Raw genomic sequence first — 22,584 nt, 5'->3', positions numbered from 1 at the left:
TTTTTTTCACCAAAAGATCCACCCATCGCCCAATAAAATGATATAGTTATCTTCTAGGAAAATTATATTTTCGATCTTATAACTTATAGTTTTTTCAATTTAATTTTCATTATGAGTCAATTTACCTTATAGTTTTTTCAATTTAAATTTTATTATGAGTCAATTTACCTTCTTAATCTAATAACTTATAATATTTTTTAATTTTAGTTTTTTTTTCTCTCTAAAATTAAAAAATTTCATTTGAAAATATGAAAATGCCTAATTAGCGATCAGAATATTTAGTTGTAAAAAAATCACATAGGTCATAAAAAAAATAAAATTCTCAAATTCAATTTACAATTCAATATTCTGACTACCAATTAAGTATTTTCTAACCACCAATTAGACATTTTTTATGAAAAATTTTAGTTTTAAAGAAAAATAATTGAAATTAAAAAATATTATAAGTTACTCAACTAAGATCATAAATTGACTCATAACAAAATTAAAATTAGAAAAAATACAAGTTATAGGACCGAAAACATAATTTATATGTTATCTTCTAGTGTATTATTTGATATTTTATCTTATCACACACATTACATCTTTAATAAGATAAGTTCACATTGTAACTAGGATTTCATATGTGACAAAAGGTGAAATCGCTCGCCCCCAGTGCCCCCGTCGCACCCGACCCAAGGTCATCACGAGGAAGATAAATCACAGCATCCTGAGCAAGTATGTGACAGGTGGGGTGAGTTGCACAGAGATCGGGGATTTACACCTCGACTACCCTGAGTTTCGACCCCGCGATCTCATGTGGCAAATATCCCACCACATACCAACTCGGATGACCCGTGGGGTCTATAACTAGGATTTTATTGCTCATATATAAAGTAGTTATAAAATTATAACTATTATAATGAATAGGTTCACCTGATTAGTTAAGGATTTAATTCATAGAAAATATTTGCAGTTGTTAATATAGATATTTGTATTTCCGTAATATACAAATAAGTATTATAAATAATATATGATTTTTTATCAACTAGGTTAAAATATTTAGACAATTCTTCAATGAGAAAAAGTATAACACAAAAGTCAAAATTATTATACGAATAAGTTAATTCATTCGGATATAATTAACAAACTTAAATACAAACTAAATATAAATTGATAGTACAAATCAAATCATTTGTAAAATAACGGTACTAAGATAATATATTTGTAAACTAAGTAGGATGACCTACCTATATCATGTTATTTAAGTTAATTCAACCAGATATCTTTTATGAAACCAAGTTAAACTAAAATACTTAAAATTTTTGAAAACATATAATCAAAATAATTTTACTTGAGAAGATCATGGATTATTTGACATTTCAAATATTAATAATTCTGTAGACTTATGGTTAATTCTCACTCAAACTTGATTCTTCCAAAAAAATAAATACCCGTTAAAGGGATGAGAGTCTTGTCCTAGAGGGAGATCACGCAATCGCCGGTGAATACAAAATGGAGGTGGGCTGGTGAAATAAAAGTAGGCTTTTAAGTTGTCGTCGCCAATGGAAACTAGGGTTTCCAATTTCGCAGCTGAAGTGGAAGCGAGGTCGTGTCAAGTTTTCTTAGAGGAAAATGAGCGATTGGTTGGGTGAGATACCTCAAATTGTCGCTTAAACAACAACCCTTCTTCGGACAATCACGCGACCACACACGTGATTTTTAGAAACAGTAAAATGAGAACTGAACCCACACTAGACTGCGCGATTTGGACAATTGCAAAATACCTACATGATTTGGAAAAAAATGCATAATCACTTATGCTGTTTTGGAAATCGCCATTTCATCAATGATAAAAAAAAAATAATTAATTAATTATTAAAAGAAACTCACTAAAAGAATAATACAAAAAACAAATAAACTCCCTACCTAGGGCTGTAAACAAGTCAAGCCGAGACAAGCTTTAGGGTGTTCTAATTTGTTTAATAAGATAATCAAGACAAGTCAAACCGAATTTAAAATAAATCAAACTTTTGAAATGATTGTTTTGACTTAGTTTATTTTTGATGAGTTTGAGTTTGACTTAAGCTTGATTCGTTTAGATGTTATTAAATTTTCAATTCAAACTTGACTTGAGCTTGATTTGTTTAAATGTTATCAAACTCTCAATTCAAACTTATTTGACTGTTTAAAACTTTTACTTATTTAATTGGTTATTGAGCTTGATAATTTAAATTTGTTTGTTTATTTTAAAAGTTTTATTTATTTATTTAACATATTGATAAGAGTTTTATTAACGAATATGATTCACGAATATTATTCACGAATATTGTTCATGAACCTTAACAAGCCGAACACATATATATTCAAGTTTGTTTGTTTAATTTAACGAGTTATTTATTTAATCGATCTTGTATGTATTTGATCCTGTCCGAATCGCCGAACCAAAGGACGCTGGGCACGTGGCGCGCTCCTAGTCGATGGCGTAGGCCTCCGAAGTTCCGGCGAACCTGCACAGAAGTCGGGCCGGGAAGGGGTTCCCGGCGGCGACCCTCCGACACTCAAGTCAGGCGAAGCTCAATAGAAAGAAAGTAGCTCCGAGACTCGTAGAAAAATGTACCTCAGGCGAAGGGTGAGGGCCTTTATATAGAGCAACAGAAAAGCAAGTGTACACATACCGAGGTATACACGTGTCCATGGCCCATACCCCAGTAAGGGCTTGTCAGTGAGCTTACCTGACCCATACTGCTACAGTTCAGGCATGTCCTCGATGGGACAGCGGAATCTTCTGTCATAAGATTTGGAGTATGACTTACATGCGGAACATACTCGCTATCAGATAAAGATGTCCCTTGTCCTCTTCCCCTTCAATCCAGATCTGGCGTCCGGCCGGCCAACTTCCGCGACAGCCGTCCGGATGTATACGGTGGTCTACTTGGGAGATTCTTAATCACGTGCTTTGTGGAGACCATTAGCAGTATATTACCTTATGACTTTGGCCGAGCGTGCAGTCCGCTCGGCCCCGCAATCTTTTCCACTGAGCGTCAGAACCCTGACTTCCTACAGGGCGCCTTTAACCATCAGCCCGACACCGATCGGCCGGCCGGTCAGACCCAGCCCTCTCCGGACGTTGACTCCACCGAACGGCCGGTCGGCCGTTCGAACCTCCCATCTCCGGACGGGCCTCCTTCCACTTTGACTTCCACGTGGCGTTGACCTCACCGAACGGGGTCCCCTGTTCTTACCACTGGATCACTTGCCTCCCCTTCAAGTCTAGTCGAAGGAGGCGAATTGTCCGACTGACTGGACTGCGAATCTAGCCGGGCGGCTCCTCCGTGCTAGTATCCTCCGATCGGCCGACCGCAGAGATGGCCTTAAACAAATCAACAATGGCATTCACTGGATCTCCTCGTGTTCTGCGCCAATCTTCGACATTAAGGTTGAGCATGCTTTCATTAAATGCTCCGAATGGTAGAATGCCACGTGTCGCACTGCCATCAGCTTACGGCGGCGGCGGCATGGTGTTTTGATGTGATCGAAGCGATTCGAAATGGACGGCAAGATGCGCGCTTTGATTCCCGTGACCTGGATCCAACGGTGGAGGCCGGCCAGCCTCCGCCCTATAAAGCCTTCGTTTCCTTCTCTCCCTCATTTGCTTCCGCGATCTCGACCACTGCCTCCAGTGCTTTGGAGCTCCGGCGATCCTGTTTCTGCTCTCCGACGCTCTCCGGTGCCTTTTTCCTTGATCCCTTTCCCCGCTGTAAGGTTTTATATCTTTCCTCCCTCCTTTCCGGTGTTTCCTCCGCATTTCTTTCTCAGTTTCGATCTTTGAAACCTCCTTTCGTCTGCTGTTATTTTTCTCCTGCCTTTTTGCCTTTTGATTGCTTCCGATCGGCCCATGGCTAGCTCTTCAAATCCCGAAGACCAGTCGCTCGGCCCATGGTACACCACCATGCAGTCCCGATTCGACCAGCGCGATTTTGATATTCTGACAGACAATTTCGAAATCCCCGAAGACTTTGAACTTCTTTTAGCCGGTCCTTCCGCTCGGCCGCACAGGCCGCCGCGCGGAGGTATTTGTGTCTTCCGAGACCAGTTTACCGCCGGTCTGCGGTTCCCTGTACATCCTTTCATCATAGATGTTTGTAATTTTTTCGGTGTACCGCTCGGCAGCCTTGTACCCAATACCTTCCGTCTCCTCTGCGGTGTTGTTGTTTTGTTCAAGATTCACAACATCCCCCTCCGACCGGAGGTCTTCTTTTATTTCTACTACCCCAAGCAAGCCGAGCCGGGCACCTTCATGTTCCAGGCTCGGCCCGGTTTGGTCTTCTTCAACAAACTTCCTTCTTCCAATAAACATTGGAAGGATTATTTTTTCTACATCCGTATGCCCGATCAGGCCACCTTCCCAACAAAGTGGCAAGTCGGCTTGCCCCCCACTCCCGATCTGAAGAAATTTAAGACCCGACCGGAGTACCTTCATGCTGCAAATATGCTAGCCGGTCTGTGCCTTGACATCAATAAACTTCTTCACGAGGGAGTGATGTACATCTTCGGCTTGAGTCCCATTCGGACTCCTCTTCCGACCGGCTTCGGTAAGAATTTTACTTGTACATTCACTTTGATTGCTAACTGATTTCCTCATTTTTCCTTTGCAGCAAACATCGTCATGGAGTCAGTGATGGCTGGCATCTTGAAAAAGAAGGCGGGGGCGCTCGAGGCCACGGCAGCAAAGGAGATGGAGGCGCTGGGTATCCAGCCGGTCGGATCTCATGAGGGGGAGAGCGGGACTCAGGCTGAGTCGGCCGCTCAAGCTTCTCAGCCAAACGTGGTCAGCGGAGCCACCCCCCCTGGAGAACAAACCGCACCCGAGGAAGGTTCCGCTCGAGAGGAGGAGCAGCCTCTACAAAAGAGGCGCCGAGTGGAGACTCCCCTGCGCTCAGCTACATCAGCGGTCCAACCGTCCGAGCGGGCAACTGCCGCCGCTCGAGGTAAAGCGCCGGAGGTCGAAGTCATTTCGTCCGACCGGACGCCTTCTGAATGGGACGAGCCGGAAGCCCCCATTGAGGCTATTCCGGTCAGCACCCGTCCGCCCGCTCGTCACTCAGTCAAGCGCTCAACTATCCATTCGCAGTTTTCTGCGCCGGCTTCTGATCCCGGTACGGGTCACCCTTCATCTCCCGATTGAAGAATTGCTGCCAGAAGCCGACCGGCCAACCGCGCCCGAGCACACCATCACCTTGAAAGGGCCTTTGGCCGAGATGTGGGCCGACGCTCCGGCGCGCATTGCAATGATCCCCCTCCGGAACTTGGCCAACAGCCACATGCAGGAGTCCACGGGGGTAAGTTTGTTTTTCTGAAGCTTCACTTGCATTTTTCCGCTCGGCCTTTAACAATTTCGCCTTTTTGCATCAGCGATGGGTGGAAGAGATAGCTGTTCCAACCGCCTGGCTATGGTGGACGAGGAGCTGAGGCAACTGAAGGCGGCAGGCGGTCCATCCGGCTCTCACGGCCCGTCATATTCCGAGCTGCAGGAGGAGCTTAAGAAAGCTCAGGATTTGCTAGCGGCCGAGCAGAAGAAGACAATCGACCAGGCTCACCATCTGGCCGAGCTCGAGCGGCAAGTCAAGTCGCTCGACACAAAGATAACCTTGGCCACCACTTGGAAAAACACGGCCATCTCCGATCTGGAGAAAAAGAATGTTGAGGCTCGGGGCCTGGAACTGAAGGTCAAGGAGTTGAGGGAGCAGCTCGACCAAGAGAAAGTGAGCCGCTCGACCGACGCCAGCAAGCATAAGGACGAGCTGACCACTTTGCAAGAATCTCTTGCTGCAGCTCAATCGGCCTTCAAAGAGTACCAAGAGGCTGAGCCGAGTCGGGTCGCAGCTTTAAGAAAGGGCTACATCCGCTCGCCCGAATTCTCGGAGAAAGTTTGTGAGCGGATGTATACCGCTTTTGATCTAGCCATGGCCGCCACCACTACCTACTTGAAGTCGAAGGGGCATCTTCCCGAGTCCGCGGTCATTCCAACAGCCGATCAGGTGGCGCTTCTTGACAACATACCTAAGGACCTCTACGATTATTTAGAGTAGAAGTTTAAATGTAATATAGTCGCTCGGTTATAAACTACCCCTTTTTGTAATTTGGCTGCTTGGCCTTATTTTTCTTAATGTAATCTCCTTTTGTTTGCTGTTTCTTTGATATAATGTCTTGAATGGAAGTTTGCCTGTGTGCTGTCCGCTCGCCTTTTATCATACCTCTAGTATTCGAAAGGGATTTTTACAAAGTATTTTGCGTAACCTTTCCGCTCGGCTAAATAGGTAACGTTCCGCCGAGATAGCAGAGGTCGTTCGCTAGATGCCGATGTACCTTTGGGTACAGGGTCGAGCGGAACGTTGAGGCGGTCGAACAATATTGAAGCTTTGATAGCAGATATCTTTGGACGCTTACAGTCCTTATTACCCTCTTCCGCTCGGAAGTTTATAGACGTCGGCTCGTCTCTTGATATTTAACGTCGGAGCTCGACGGTCTTCCGCTCGGACGTTTATAGACGCCGGCTCGTCTCTCGATATTTAACGTCGGAGCTCGACGGTCTTCCGCTCGGACGTTTATAGACGCCGGCTCGTCTCTCGATATTTAACGTCGGAGCTCGACGGTCTTCCGCTCGGACGTTTATAGACGCCGCTCGTCTCGATATTTAACGTCGAGCTCGGCGGTCTTCCGCTTCGGGCGTTTATAGACGCCGGCTCGTCTCGATGTTTAACGCCGAGGCTCGGCAGTCTTCCGCTCGGAGCGTTTATAAACGGCTCGTCTCGATATTTAACACCGGAGCTCGGCGGTCTTCCGCTCGGAGCGTTTATAAACGCCGCTCGTCTCGATATTTAACGCGTCGAGCTCGGCGGTCTTCCTTCGGACGTTCATGACGCTCGTCTCTCGATATTTAACGCTCCGAGCTCGGCGGTCTTCCGCTCGGACGTTCATAGACGCCGGCTCGTCTCGATATTTAACGTCGGAGCTCGACGGTCTTCCGCTCGGAGCGTTTATAGACGCCGGCTCGCTCTCGATATTTAACGTCGGAGCTCGACGGTCTTCCGCTCGGAGCGTTTATAGACGCCGGCTCGTCTCTCGATGTTTAACGTCGAGCTCGGCGGTCTTCCGCTCGAGCGTTTATAGACGCCGGCTCGTCTCGATTTTTCGCGTCGGAGCTCGACGATCTTCCGTTCGGACGTTTATAGACGCCGGCTCGTCTCTTGATATTTAACGTCGGAGCTCGACGGTCTTCCGCTCGGACGTTTATAGACGCCGGCTCGTCTCTCGATATTTAACGTCGGAGCTCGACGGTCTTCAAGGCTAATTTTGAGGCTACCGCTCGATGGACCCATAGGCCATCCTTTGAATTAATTTTGCTTCCTGCATTACAAGGACATGGGCGACTAACATATACAAAAATGATTTACATTCGTGCACCTTTCACCCCGCTCGATAAGGCTGGAGATGATTCGCACTCCACGGTCGATCCAGCTGCCGCCCGTCTTCATCCTTCAAATAATAGGCTCCTGAGCGGAGCTTTTCAATAACCTTGAAGGGGCCCGCCCACGGTGCCTCCAGCTTGCCGACGTCGCCGACCGGCTTGACTTTCTTCCAGACAAGATCGCCGACCTGGAATGATCTGGGAATGGTGCGCCGGTTGTAGTTTTGCTTCATTCATTGACGGTACGCCAGCAGCCGGATGGACGCCGTGGCTCGCTCCTCATCAACCAAATCCAGCTCCATGTTCCTCCGCTCGGCGTTATCATCATCGTAATGCTGGATCCAGGCGGACTCGACGCCGACTTCGACAGGAATCACCGCTTCGCCGCCGTACACCAGATGGAACGGCGTAACGCCCGTTCCTTCTTTTGGAGTCGTTCGGAGAGCCCATAGGACGCCCGACACTTCGTCCACCCAGCTTCCTCCCAAGTGGTCGAGCCGAGCGCGCAGAATTCGAAGAATTTCCCGATTGGCTACTTCGGCTTGACCGTTTCTTTGGGGATAGGCCACGGACGTGAAGTGTTGCTCAATTCCATAGCTCTTGCACCAATCTTCAAGTAACTTCCCTGTGAATTGCCGCCCATTGTCGGACACAAGTCGACGAGAGATGCCGAACCGGCAGATGATGTGTCGTCATATAAACTTCTTGACCATCTGCTCGGTGATCTTGGCCAGCGGCTCGGCTTCCACCCACTTAGAGAAGTAGTCGACTGCGACAATCAAGAACTTTCGCTGCCCGGTCGCCATGGGGAAAGGTCCCACGATATCCATTCCCCATTGGTCGAATGGACAAGACACTGTAGATGTCTTCATTTCTTCCGCCGGTCGGTGAGAGAATTTGTGATACCTCTGGCATGAAAGGCACGTCGCTACTGTCCGAGCGGCATCCACTTGCAGTGTTGGCCAAAAGTATCCGGCCAGCAGGATCTTCTTAGCCAGCGATCGTCCGCCCGGATGTCCTCCGCATGATCCTTGATGAACTTCTTGGAGGATGTACGCCGCGTCTTCCGAGTTCACACATTTCAATAGCGGGCGTGAGAAAGCTTTTTTGTAAAGCTGATCGCCGATGAGTGTGAACCGACCGGCTCTCCTCCTTAGCAGTGTTGGGATCCTTTGTACGCGGCTAGAAAGGGGGGGTGTGAATAGCCGACCCCAAATTCTCGTTTCTTTCTACAATTAGAGTTAGCGCAGCGGAAATAAAACGAATAGAAACGAAAGCGGAAAGATCAAACCTCAAACTCGTCGATGTAACGAGGTTCGGAGATAAACTCCTACTCCTCGGCGTGTCCGTAAGGTGGATGAAGCCTATCAATCCGTCGGTGGATGAGTCCCCGGAAAACCGGCTAATAAGAACTCCTTCTGGGTGGAGAAACCTCACCACAATATCTCTTGCAACAGCAAGAATGAAGTACAGAAATACAGCAAGAAATACAGACAATATGAATGTAAAACACCTTGCTTGCCTTCGACTGGTTTCCGTTGACGAAGCAGCAACTTCACGGGAGAACAGCAGCAGCTGACCAGCCGGGGAAGCTCACACGAAGCTTCAGAAACAAAGAGCTCAGCAAAGCTCAAATCACAGTCTCGTGAGTAAGAGAGTTATTTTCTCCTTCGTCTACTTTTTAGGTCTTATACCTGCACCTGCGAAGAAGACAAAGAAGACACAGAATCTAGCCGTTGTGTCGCAACGGCTAGTGCGTGGACCGATCAGGCTTCAGCCTGATCGGTCCAGATCCTCTCTGATCGGTCTTGGGGACCGATCAGGACCTGTGCTGATCGGTCCCCAGACCGATCAGCACTCTTCACAGAGAACTCGCCCAAGTTCTCTGATCGTCTCCTGATCGGTCTGTGGACCGATCAGGGTGCATGTGGACCCTCCTTTTCTCTTTGCCTTCTGTTCGCTCGGTCTGGTGACCGATCAGATAACATACAGTAGCATACTGTTTGGTTACTGATCGGTCACCAGACCGATCAGATAACCCAGTGTATCACTGGATCGATCCACTGATCGATCCAGAGCTCGATTTTTGCCCAAACCAAGTCCAAACCAATACCCGGTCAACCTTGACCTGTTGGTACATCATGCTTAGCATCCGGTCACTCCCTTGACCTGCTAAGACTCCCCACCAAGTGTCCGGTCAATCCCTTTGACCCACTTGGACTTTTCTCTTCGTGTCAAGTATCCGGTCACTCTCTTGACCTACTTGACCTTCTCAACACCAGATGTCCGATCACCCTTGATCCATCTGGATTTTCCCTTGCCCGGCTTCACTCACCAGGACTTTCACCTAGCTTCACTCACTAGGATTTTTCACCTGGCTTCGCTCACCAGGATTTCCAATCTGTCTGGCTTCACTCACCAGGACTTCCAAACTGCCTAGCTTCACTTACTAGGACTTTTACGTCTGCCTGGCTTCACTCACCAGGACTTTCCACATCCGGTCCAGAGAACGAGCTACCGAGCCCTCTCTGACCACAGTTCGGAGAATCAGCTACCGAGCTCTCTCCGACTTCCATCCGGTCCAGAGAACGAGCTACCGAGCCCTCTCTGACCTAGTCCGGAGAACGAGCTACCAAGCCCTCTCCGACTTCCACTTGCCAAGTTCCCATACTTGGACTTCTCCGTGCCAAGTCTCCCTGCTTGGATTTTTCCTATGCTAAGCTTCCTGCTTGGACTTTTCCCGTGCCAAGCTCCCTGCTTGGACTTTTCCGAGTCAGGTCAACTCACCTCGGGTAAACCAGGTCAACCTTGACCAAGGGTTGCACCCACAACCTCCCAAGTTTCTGTTCTTGTCAAACATCAAGATACAACTTGAGTCAGGTCAACCAGGTCAACCTTGACCTAAGGTTGCACCAACAATCTCCCATCAAAATACAACTCTTCTGTTCTTGTCAAACATCAAAATACAACTCGAGTCAGGTCAACTCGAGTCGGGTCAACCAGGTCAACCTTGACCTAAGGTTGCACCAACAATCTCCCATCAAAATACAACTCTTCTGTTCTTGTCAAACATCAAAATATAACTCGAGTCAGGTCAACTCGAGTCGGGTCAACCAGGTCAACCTTGACCTAAGGTTGCACCAACAATCTCCCCCTTTTTGATGTTTGACAATACCTTTAAGTTAGGCTAATCCAATAGCCTCAACTTTCCTCATGCCATGAGGTAATGAAACATAAGTTACAACCTTACATTCTCCTTCTAAGAAGGCAACCTCCTTCTTAGATAATGAAGGCCTAACTTAAACCCTTCATTCTCCCCCTATTGGCACACATCAACAAACTCTCCCCCTGAAGAGTAAGTTATCGTTGTTCACAACTTCACTCGTCGTGATCAACAAACTCTCCCACTAACTCCAATGTTCTTTCTTGAACATTCTCTAGACATCCTCCATTCTCCTTTTTGACACACATCAAAAGGAGTGAATCAAGGTCAAGAGTTTCTTCCTAATGAAAGTCTCATACCTTTCATTGAAACTCTTAATTTCCCCCTTGACACTAGAGTCAACAAATAACTTAGTGATAATCTCATATCACCTAAGTCTGTTAGGAGTAAAAACTCCCCCTAAAAGTCAACTTCCCCTTGACTAATAGGTAAAACTCCCCCTAAAGGTCAACTCCCCCTTGACCATTGCATCAACAATGTCTTGGAGAGTTTCAAACCTTTAGAAATCCAAAACACCAACTTCATTGCTGAAATTTCAGAAATTTCAGACAGCACAGTCGAAACTGGCACGATCAGGCTCCTTCTGGATCGGTCCAGTGACCGATCCACACAGACCTGGACCGATCAGGCAACCTCCTGATCGGTCCACGACCTCTGATTTCCGATTTCTGAATTTTTCTTCTCCCGAAATTCAGAAACCTCTAGAAAATCACAGAAAATTCTAAAAATTGTGAAATTTTGAGGATACATTCCTCATAACATATAATATCATGGAAAAATAGTTTTCTATGAAAATAAGTTCCATTTTCAAATCTTGATACAAAGTTCAAAAACTTTGAAATAGTTCAAGTTTACCTCAACTTTGTATCAATTTGCTCAATGATGAATGCTATCACTAGAAAAGCTTCATCAAGGTTTTTCAAATCAATTTTGAAATGATTTTAAACCCTTTAATTTGGGACCACAATCTTTGGGCTATATGTACATGACTTGTACATAAGCTTTCCCTATGATCCCCAATTTTTGAATTAGGCTCATCTAGGTACAAGAACTATGCACCTTGATCCTAACTCATCATCCTAATATCTCACACACATCTAAGGTGTATCAAACACATCCAAGTCAATTTTGATGTGAGATATGGGTTTAGGTTATCTTAGGCTAAGTTTTCATGTATTTTCTAAAACAACAACTTGATCTCCATATCAAATTGTGTTGTTTATCCTTAGATCAATTTCATTGATTATAAATGCAAGAAATGATGACATGGCATAAAATGATATCATAAATGAAAACATGTGCCAATGTCATGATGTCATGGCATAAAGTATGAAACTTAAATAAAGCATGACATATAACTAACCTAAGCATTATCATGACATTTCAAATGACCATAAAATAAATATGATGTCATGACATGGCATATGGCAAACAATATATGGTAAATATCACATAAAGGTATAGAAAATACCTAATTCTAGCCTTAGTTGTCATTTTTGATAATTTTGATCATTTTGCCATAAATTCTATATTCCTAAGTGTGATAGACCTCAAATCATATACCAAAGATGTTTAGATCACTACGTGCCAACTAGATTGACTCTAGAAAACTCCTCAAATTTGATTGGCACATTCTAATCACCTTAGGAATAATTGTTAATTTCATTTTCAAGGCTTGATTACCCCTTGAAAATTCCTCAAATGCCACCTTTTGCTATGAATAGATTAACTATTTATCCAAATAAGGTTGGCACACTCTAATCCATCTAGCGTGATGGAATCACGCTCCTAGGAACCCAATACCTATTGGAGCTCATTGGGTTCACTAAATATTCACTCGGGATGACTTCCCTAGCAACCCTCCTAATGACCCTCCTAGACTTTAAAGCCTTGGTCATTTGGGACTCATCAAGATCAACTCTAGGGGTGACTCCCCTTGTGACCTTGGTGATGGTCTTCCTAGCCCTAGATTTTGTTCCATAATCGAATGGAACATTGTGATAAGTGGGCTTGACCATTTGGGACTTAGATTTGTGACCCAAACATTTCTTGTCCTTGGACTTTGGTTTTTGACCCTTAAACCCTAGAGATGACTTCTCCAAGTTCTTAAGAGCCTTTACAAAGTATCAAGTCTTGACCTCAAGACTTGATTTTCCTTCTCTAATACCTCAAGTTTTAACTTGTCATTTGTCTTTGAGGTATTCCTAGGCATATGTCTAGATGATTTGGGATTTCTACCTAGGTTATCCTTAACCTTAGATGAGTTGATCCTAGGGTTGGCTTTCCTAGTGTTATCCTTATCTAGGCTCACATGTTTGGCACCTAAGCATGTGTATCGATTTCTATAATTATCATGCTTATCATTATTGTCAATTGCAATCAAACTACTAGCATGCATCTTACTAGTATTGCAATAATGTGCCTTAGAGATTACCTTAGGGTTTGCCTTAGCTCCCCCTATCGATGTGCTCGGTCTCTTGTCCTTGTGAGGTTGCCTCCCTCTCGGACATTGGCTCCGATAATGTCCCCTTCGCTTGCATTGGAAGCACACCACGTGCTCCTTGCTCTTGCGTATCGGGACTCCGGCTTCCTTGATCTTTGGCGCCGGTGGAGTCTTCCTAACCCTCTTTGGATACTTACTCTTGTAATGTCCATACTCCCTACACTCAAAGCACATTATATGTAATTTATTTGAAATTGAAATGCTTGAGTTACTTAGGGTTGAGGATGGATGAAGACTTTCTTCTTCATCCCTTCTGGAGGTAGAAACTTCTTCCTCTTGCTCCATTCTTGAAGAAGAACTCTCCTCCTCTTCTTCTTTAGATGTTGAGTGGCCCTCAACTTCTAAATCCATGCCTCCATGATGTGAGCTACTTGGCTCACTTAACTCCTCTTCATGGCTTGAAGTGAAGCTCCCCTCATGGAACTTGGCCAAGTTGTTCCACAATTCCTTGGCATTGTTGTAACCACCTATCTTACACAATATATCGTTAGGTAATGAGAATTCAAATATTTTCATTACCTCGTCGTTGATTGTGGATTGGTGGATTTGCTCCTTCGTCCACTTCTTCTTCTCAAGAGATCTTCCTTCTTTATCCATCGGAAGAGTGAAACCTAATTGTACGCAAGTCCAATTTTCAATGTTAGTCATAAGGAAATACTTCATCCTTACCTTCCAATACGCGAAGTCGTCGCGATCGTAGAAGGGTGGAATGGTGATGTCTTCTCCGAGTTGATCCATCTCTAGCTTGTGCTCCCTCGGGTGTTAATCCGGCGAAGAGCAACCTTGCTCTGATACCACTTGTTGGGATCCTTTGTACGCGGCTAGAGAGGGGGGGTGTGAATAGCCGACCCCAAATTCTCGTTTCTTTCTACAATTAGAGTTAGCGCAGCGGAAATAAAACGAATAGAAACGAAAGCGGAAAGATCAAACCTCAAACTCGTCGATGTAACGAGGTTCGGAGATAAACTCCTACTCCTCGGCGTGTCCGTAAGGTGGACGAAGCCTATCAATCCGTCGGTGGATGAGTCCTCGGAAAACCGGCTAATAAGAACTCCTTCTGGGTGGAGAAACCTCACCACAATATCTCTTGCAACAGCAAGAATGAAGTACAGAGATACAGCAAGAAATACAGACAATATGAATGTAAAACACCTTGCTTGCCTTCGACTGGTTTCCGTTGACGAAGCAGCAACTTCACGGAAGAACAGCAGCAGCTGACCAGCCGGGGAAGCTCACACGAAGCTTCAGAAACAAAGAGCTCAGCAAAGCTCAAATCACAGTCTCGTGAGGAAGAGATACAACTTGAGTCAGGTCAACCAGGTCAACCTTGACCTAAGGTTGCACCAACAATCTCCCATCAAAATACAACTCTTCTGTTCTTGTCAAACATCAAAATACAACTCGAGTCAGGTTAACTCGAGTCGGGTCAACCAGGTCAACCTTGACCTAAGGTTGCACCAACAAGCAGCTGGGCTTCATACTCATCGGATGGCGTGGCGCCCGAGCGGAGGAATTCTATGATGGGTGTCCGCCAGTCGCTTGGAAATGTGAGGCCTTCCATCCGGTCGACGTGCGCCACCAACAGTACTTTTTCGATTGGCTGCTGAATTGTGACCGGCGTTATTGAACTCGCAAGTTTGGCTAACTCATCAGCTGCTTGATTTTCCGCTCTGGGTATCTTCTGGACAATAACTTCTCTAAAATCGTCTTTGAGCTTCTCGAAGGCTTCAGCGTAGAGCTTGAGCCGAGCACTATTGATCTCGAAGGCACCAGAGAGCTGCTGAGCGGCCAACTGCGAATCCGAATGAAGCGTTACCCGACCGGCTCCCACATGTCGTGTTGCCTGCAAGCCAGCTATGAGGGCCTCATACTCTGCCTCATTGTTTGTAGCTTTATAATTCAGCCGGACGGATAAATGCATCTTTTCTTCTTGCGGAGATAGCAATAATACACCAATACCGCTCCCGAGCCGAGTGGACGATCCGTCCACAAATATCTTCCACATGGCTTCTGGCTCTGGCCTTTGCACTTCGGTGATAAAATCTGCCAAAGATTGTGCCTTGATTGCCGAGCGGGGTTGGTATTGAATATCGAATTCGCTCAATTCTGTAGTCCATTTGATGAGCCGTCCGGACGCTTCTAGATTCAACAGTACTCTTCCTAGTGGACTGTTCGTCCGGACAATGATGGTGTGAGCCAAGAAATATGGTCGAAGGCGCCGAGCGGCTAGAACCAGAGCAAAGGCCAACTTCTCGAGCCCGGTGTAACGAGATTCAGTATCTTTTAAAATGTGGCTCAGAAAATACACCGGCTGCTCATCGCCGCTCGACCTCACAAGTGCTGAGCCTACAGCATGCTCAGTTGAAGACAGATAAATATAAAGTGACTCACCCCCGATCGGCTTGGCAAGTACAGGCAGAGAATTAAGATATGTCTTCAATCCTTCGAATGCTCGGTCGCATTCTTCATCCCACTATAACTTAGTAGCCTTGCGCAGGATCTTGAAGAATGGTAGGCTTCGGTCGGCGGTTTTGGAGATAAATCTGGACAATGTCGTTATCCGACCGGTCAGACGCTGCACCTCCCTCAGATTTCCTGGGGGCGGCATGTCTTGTAGGGCTTTTACTTTACTGGGATTTGCTTCAATACCCCGCTCGGTCACTATGTACCCCAAGAAACGCCCTCCTTTTGCTCCGAACAGGCACTTCTGGGGATTTAGGTTGACTCCATATTTGCGCAGCGTTCGGAAGGTTTCCTCCATGTCTTTGAAGAGATCGGCCGCTCAGACGGATTTGATGAGAATGTCGTCCACATACACTTCCAGATTCCGCCCGATCTGCTCCTTGAACACTTTGTTCATCAAGCGTTGATAGGTGGCCCCGACATTCTTCAACCCGAACGGCATCACATTATAGCAGTATGTGCCGTCGGCCGTCACGAAGCTAACTTTTTCTTGGTCTTGCCGGGCGAGCGGCACTTGATGATACCCCTGATAGGCGTCGAGCATGCATATCAACTCGCAGCCGGCCGTGGAGTCCACCAATTGATCAATCCGAGGCAGGGGATAAAAATCTTTCGGGCAAGCTTTGTTTAGATCCCGAAAATCTATGCAGACTCTCCACTTGCCGCCCGGCTTGGAGACCAGCACCACATTAGCCAACCAGCTAGGGAACTGGACCTCGCGTATATGGCCGGCTTCCAAGAGCTTCTCAACTTCCGCCCGGATGATGGCGTTCTGCTCAGCGCTGAAATCCCTTTTTCTCTGCTTCACTGGCCGAGCGTCCGGTCGGACGTGGAGCTCATGCTGCGCTATACTTGGTGAAATTCCGGGCAGCTCATGTGTCGACCAGACGAAGACATCATGGTTTCTTTGGAGGCATTGGATCACCTCCTCGTTCTGGTTGGTCTCCATATCGGACGCAATAAAGGTTGTGCCCTCCGACCGAGTGGGATGAATCTGCACTTCTTCCTTTTCTTCATAAATTAAAGTGGGAGGCTTTTCTGTTATGGTGTTTACCTCGATCCGGGGCGCCTTCCGAGCGGAACTGGCTTCGGCTCGGACCATCTTGACGTAACATCGCCGAGCTGCTAGTTGAAACCCCCGTACTTCTCCCACTTTGTCCTCGACGGGGAACTTGATCTTCTGGTGAAAGGTGGAGACGGCCGCTCGGAACTCGCTAAGCGCCGGTCGTCCCAAAATTACGTTGTAGGATGAGGGCGAGTTCACCACCACGAAATTTGCTGTCCGCGTCCTCCTGAGCGACTCTTCTCCTAGAGAGATAACCAGTCGGATCTGTCCTACCGGCAGAACTTCATTGCCCGTAAACCCGTAGAGCGGGGTTGTCATGGGCAACAGCTCGGCTCGATCAATTTGTAGTTGATCGAAGGCTTTCTTGAATATGATATTGACAGAGCTCCCTGTGTCAATAAAAACGCGGTGGATTGTATAATTTGCTATTACCGCCGGGCCCAAAACTGATTTCAGGCCCGCTCGCCCGCTCTTGGCTGCAGCCGACCGCATGGATCTGGAGCTGCCGGGCGCTCGCTTTTCTTGCTCGGTTGGAGTCCCCTCCGGTCGGCCCGCCAGCAATAATGTTGATCTCGCCTCGGGAAGTATTGCTTCTATTTTCTTCTTCTCGAGCGGACGGTCGAGATCGTTCTCGTGACTTTCGGCGATTCTCCGGCCTTGGGGAACGATGCCGATCGGGTGTCTGTTGCTGCTGTGGCCTATTGGCTCGCGTCCGATCGGCTTCATGAGTTCTCTGTCGCCTGTCGACTGAGGGAGACCGTCGTCCGGCATTCCGGGACACAGGATGAGCCACGAAGGGAAGACTTCGACAATCCCTTGTGTTGTGCGCATCCGTCCGGTGGAAGGAACAGAACATCGGGGTCCATTTCTTCCTTGGCTTGGGCTGGGCGGCAGCTACCTCTTGCACATGGGACCTGATGTGGGGGGATCGGATTGCTTCGGCCCTTGGTCCTCTGGGCGGCTGATGTGTGGCGTGTGGTTTCCGCTCGGCCGGAGGAGCCCTCTCGGTTGGAGTTTCTTTTTTCCTAGCCGCTTGTGCCTCTTCCACGTTGATGTATTCGTTCGTCCGATGTAGCATGTGATCATAGTCTTGGGGCGGCTTTCGGATGAGCGATCGGAAGAAATCCCCATCCACTAGGCCTTGTGTGAAGGCATTCATCATGGTTTCCGAGGTGACCGTCGGAATGTCCATCGCCACTTGGTTGAACCGCTGGATGTAAGCTCGGAGCGATTCACGGGCTTCTTGCTTGATGGCGAACAGGCTCACGCTCGTTTTCTGGTAGCGTCGGCTGCTTGCAAAATGGTGGAGGAAGGCCGTTCGGAAGTCCTTGAAGCTTGTAATGGATCCGTCCGGCAACCTCCGAAACCACCGTTGAGCCGATCCCGAGAGAGTGGTGAGGAAAACTCGGCACTTTACTCCATCTGTGTATTGATGGAGAGTAGCTGTGTTATCGAACTTACCCAGATGATCATCCGGGTCGGTTGTTCCATTATAGTCGCCGATCGTCGGAGGCACGTAGTGCTTTGGCAGGGGATCTCGTAGAATAGCCTCTGAAAATTGGCAATTGATCCGCTCGGACGATGCGTCCGCTCGGGGGGCTTTCCCTTTTCTGTCTTCTCGTCTAGGCATTTCATCCGAAGAAGATCCCCGGTCCTTTTGAGCTGCTGCAGCTTCAGGGGTGCGGAATAAGGCTCGATGAAATGCAACGGTGGCCGGTGGTGCTTCCGCTCGGCCACCAGACGCTGATGTTGCTTGCTGCTCCGGCCGCTCGGCTGTGGCTTTCTGTTTTTGCTCTACGAGCTTGGCGGCCCTTATCTCGATCAGAGCGTCGAGTTCCTCGTTCGAAAGCGTCACCATATGTTGTCGTCCAGTCTCGTCCATTGTTTCCGATCGGATGCAGGAGCGTTCCCACAGACGGCGCCAAATTGATCCTGTCCGAATCGCCGAACCAAAGGACGCTGACGTGGCTCTTCGATGGTGGCCCGAAGCTCCGGCGAACCTGCACAGAAGTCGGGCCGGGAAGGGGTTCCCGGCGGCGACCCTCCGACGCTCAAGTCAGGCGAAGCTCAATAGAAAGAAAGTGGCTCCGAGACTCGTAGAAAAATGTACCTCAGGCGAAGGGTGAGGACCTTTATATAGAGCAGCAAAAAAGCGAGTGTACACATACCGAGGTATACACGTTGTCCATGGGCCATACCCCAGTAAGGGTTTGTCAGTGAGCTTACCTGATCCATACTGCTACAGTCCAGGCATGTCCTCGATGGGACAGCAGAATCTTCTGTCATAAGATTTGGAGTATGACTTACATGCGGAACATACTCGCTATCAGACAAAGATGTCCCTTGTCCTCTTCCCCTTCAATCCAGATCTGGCGTCCGGCCGGCCAACTTCCGCGACAGCCGTCCAGATGTATACGGTGGTCTACTTGGGAGATTCTTAATCACGTGCTTTATGGAGACCATTAGCCGTATGTTACCTTATGGCTTTGGCCGAGCGTGCAGTCCGCTCGGCCCCGCAATCTTTTCCACTGAGCGCCGGAACCCTGACTTCCTACAGGGCGCCTTTAACCATCAGCCCGACACCGGTCGGCCGGCCGGTCAGACCCAGCCCTCTTCGGACGTTGACTCCACCGAACGGCCAGTCGGTCGTTCGAACCTCCCATCTCCGGACGGGCCTCCTTCCACTTTGACTTCCACGTGGCGTTGACCTCACCGAATGGGGTCCCCTGTTCTTATCACCGGATCAATATTAAACGAACGTAAACAAACTCTTATTAAATCAAACACTAAATTTATTCACGAACGTTCAATTTATTTATTGGCCTTTCCCCACCAATCCGATCCAAAAACTTGTGTTTGCAAGTTCCTAGTGAGGCCACAAATTAAACTCACAGTGGCACGGCGCCGTGAGTTGTGGTCGTCGCCTAAAACTCCTCGATCGGCAAGGTTGCCATGAGTTAGCGGCCACCGCTCGCTCGCTCTAGCTGATCTCTGCAGCCCAAGGATTCCTTTCCCTAAACCCTGAAGCATGCTCCTCTGTTTTCAACCCAAACATCGCCTCGAACATCGATGCATGCATGAATGTTTCCCACTAAAGGCTAAAGCTAGTGGGCACTGACTAGGAGAACAGGATTCTTGATCTCTGTGTGTGTATATATATATATATATATAAAATATTGTTATTTCGCTTTCTGCAGGATATTAGCACAGTTAAAAGTTTCATGAAAAAAGGATAAGTGATGTCTCTTATGAGTTTGATGGGTACCAAGAGAACATATGTTGTATGTCTATGAAATTAAAGTAGTGGACACTGACTGGGAGAATCAGATTCTCAATTAATAATCCAAATGGATAACAATGGTGATTATTTATCGATCTATTTGTAAACTGGGGGATTAGAAGGGTGTATGTCAAGTACTTGACAAGATAAAATGGAATAATGAGTTCAAAAAGCTTGATGAAAGAGACAAGGGACGGGATAGACAGTTTTTTTGTTTTTTGTTTCCCCAATTTTTACAATTTTTGTTTTTGATTTTGATTTTCGTGTTTGACATTCAAGACTCGAGAGGATATCAAACAAGATACACTAGACTAGACATGACACAGAAACGGAACCCAATTACGAGTGTCGTGATTCATAGCCACGTCCCAAGCTCGTGATGACTTGTTCATGAGCTCACGATTGCAATTCACAATCGGACTGAAGATCGGCTTGAGATCGCCATCTAGGTTGTAACTTGTAGTCAAATCGCGGGAGCGAGTCCCTGCCACGAGTTACTTGTGGTGGTTCTAGAAGTTCACCGAAGGTTGCTATAAGAGTTGGAGACGAAGGATGAAACCGTAATTCCATCTGATTTCAAGTGAATGTGCGAAAATTGAGTAAAAAATAGTCTTAAAATAGATTTAGAATTCATCTATGGATGGATACATGTCTCACGGACACTCTTACCATTTTTAGTGGCATCATTGTCCTTTCAAGTTTCTCAATGGTGTTTGAATTTATTTATTTTAAAATATCAAATAAATGTAAATAAATTCTTATTATTTGAATGCCTATAATCATTTCGATCTTATATTATTTGCAACATTTTACCTTAAAATATATCATTTTGCATATTATTTGTTCGAGATTTATCATTTATATTTAAAATGAGAATTTGTTTAAGATTAGAATTTAACTATTTTAAATGAATTATTAAATTGAAATATAATCCTTCTTTTAAATGAGAAATAAGGCATTTCTGCCTTTCTTGAATTTATTGAAGAACCACAGCGTGTTCTGGTGTTCCTGCGGAACACGTGCTTTGACATTCCTCGCGGAGGAATCTGGTTTGCTTCGCGATGAACGCCTCCACCGCTCGCCGGAACTCCTCCGCCTCGGCCGCCTCCACCTCCTTCTCGTCCTCCTCCGCGAGCTCTGAGTTCGTGTCGGCACGCCGTTGCTCGGGATTTGCTTCTCGCCTCCGCGCCATTCTCGCCGACCGGCTCCTCCCGCACGCTGGTGTTTCGATGCACACCGCCTTGTCCTCGTAGATCACTTCTTCCGGCGACGGGGCGAGGGAGCAGGTGAAATGGCCGTCGCCGCCTCCGCGGATCTGGAGGAACTCTCCGTATACATCGGAGGAGGAGGAGGAGGAGGAGGAGGAGGGGGACGGGCGGCGGGATTCGGCGAAGAGGAGGATGACGATGGCGTTGCCGAGTAGGAAGACGCAGCGGGGACTGAGGAGGATGGGGCCGAGGCGGCGGAGGAAGTCGGCGGAGAGGCGGGCGGCGGCGGGTGCGCGGGCGGAGGACCAGGAGACGAGGAAGAGGGCGACGGCGGCGACCTCGAGGCAGCGCAGCAGCGTGCCGATCTGGCGGAGTCGGCCGAAGCGCCGCATCGCGGCCAACTTCTCGGCCTGGATCGCGTCCCTTTCCATTTTCCACTCTCCCCTGCAAACCGATCGGACGGCCCAGAATCAATCGAGAGGAAATGCAGAAGGTGGAGATTGCTTCGTTGGGAGCGAAGAAAGCGAGCGGAGTGAGGGTCTCCGTCGGCCAGAGGCTTTAATTTATAGAACGGTCAAAAGTAAAATTATTAAAATATCAAATTATAAAAATGAAATAATAATATAATAATAATAATAATTAGGAATCATAAAAAGTTGTTTTAATATTTATTTATGTATTTATTTATTTTTATTTGAACTGCAGAGAGCACGGCAAGGAACCAAAGTGACCGTCGCAGTGAGGAAGGGAAGGGAAGGAGCTGTCTGTACGGCCGTTGTGAGTTCGTGCCGAGTCGCTATCGACGGATTGAAACTGACACTTCGACAGTTTAAAATATTACAAGCTAGATTAAAAAAAAACATAAAAGTTATATATATATATATATATATATATATATGAATTGCTTTAGTGTAAATAAATTTTAGATGCCACCGGTTTTATGATAGAATTATTTTGAACGAAAAAAAATCAGTCTGAACAGGAATTCGCTGAGGTAATAGGAACTGCTACAGGAGGGTCATCGATGTTCGTGCTAGAGAGGTTTTGGTTATTTTAGAAAGCTTCGAATTTTCACTTGCTGGAAACTGGAATGGTACTTCAGACCAGTACGTTCAAAAGGGTTGCGTGTGAAATAGAAAGATTTGCAGAATACTTGCAAATTTTGGCGCGCCCCTATAGGCGATCATTCAGTTGCACGCGGAGAATTTGTTGTTGCTTCGGTTCGGTCGCATAGAATGGTGAAAACTAAGGGTGCAAATGAAACAAGTTGGTTCGGTTTGAATAATATTTGAATTTTATTAACATCATAGTTAAGTTAATTTTTGAAATGTAGCACTATGGTGTTAATTAAAGTAGGAATAATTGGAATCAAAATTTTAAGTTTGAACCAT

At 46.8% G+C, this 22,584-nt stretch overlaps 1 protein-coding gene across 1 annotated transcript; it reads right to left on the bottom strand.

Annotated features, from left to right (window-relative positions):
- Positions 1–20,931: 20,931 nt before the first annotated feature.
- On the bottom strand, positions 20,932–21,736 carry LOC121985462. Its single transcript, XM_042538931.1, has one exon. It carries the CDS (start codon positions 21,622–21,624, stop codon positions 20,962–20,964), a length of 663 nt encoding a protein of 220 aa, XP_042394865.1. The 5' UTR covers positions 21,625–21,736; the 3' UTR covers positions 20,932–20,961.
- Between the last annotated feature and the right edge of the window lie 848 nt (positions 21,737–22,584).

Source organism: Zingiber officinale, chromosome 5B, assembly GCF_018446385.1.
Source record: "Zingiber officinale cultivar Zhangliang chromosome 5B, Zo_v1.1, whole genome shotgun sequence".
NCBI lineage: Eukaryota > Viridiplantae > Streptophyta > Magnoliopsida > Zingiberales > Zingiberaceae > Zingiber > Zingiber officinale.
Note: the sequence above shows the minus strand (reverse complement) of the source record. Positions and strands in the feature narration are given on the sequence as shown.

What these genes read in the sequence shown, in the direction of transcription:
- LOC121985462 (XM_042538931.1), bottom strand. Translation starts at nt 21,624, where the DNA reads ATGGAAAGGGACGCGATCCAGGCCGAGAAGTTGGCCGCGATGCGGCGC.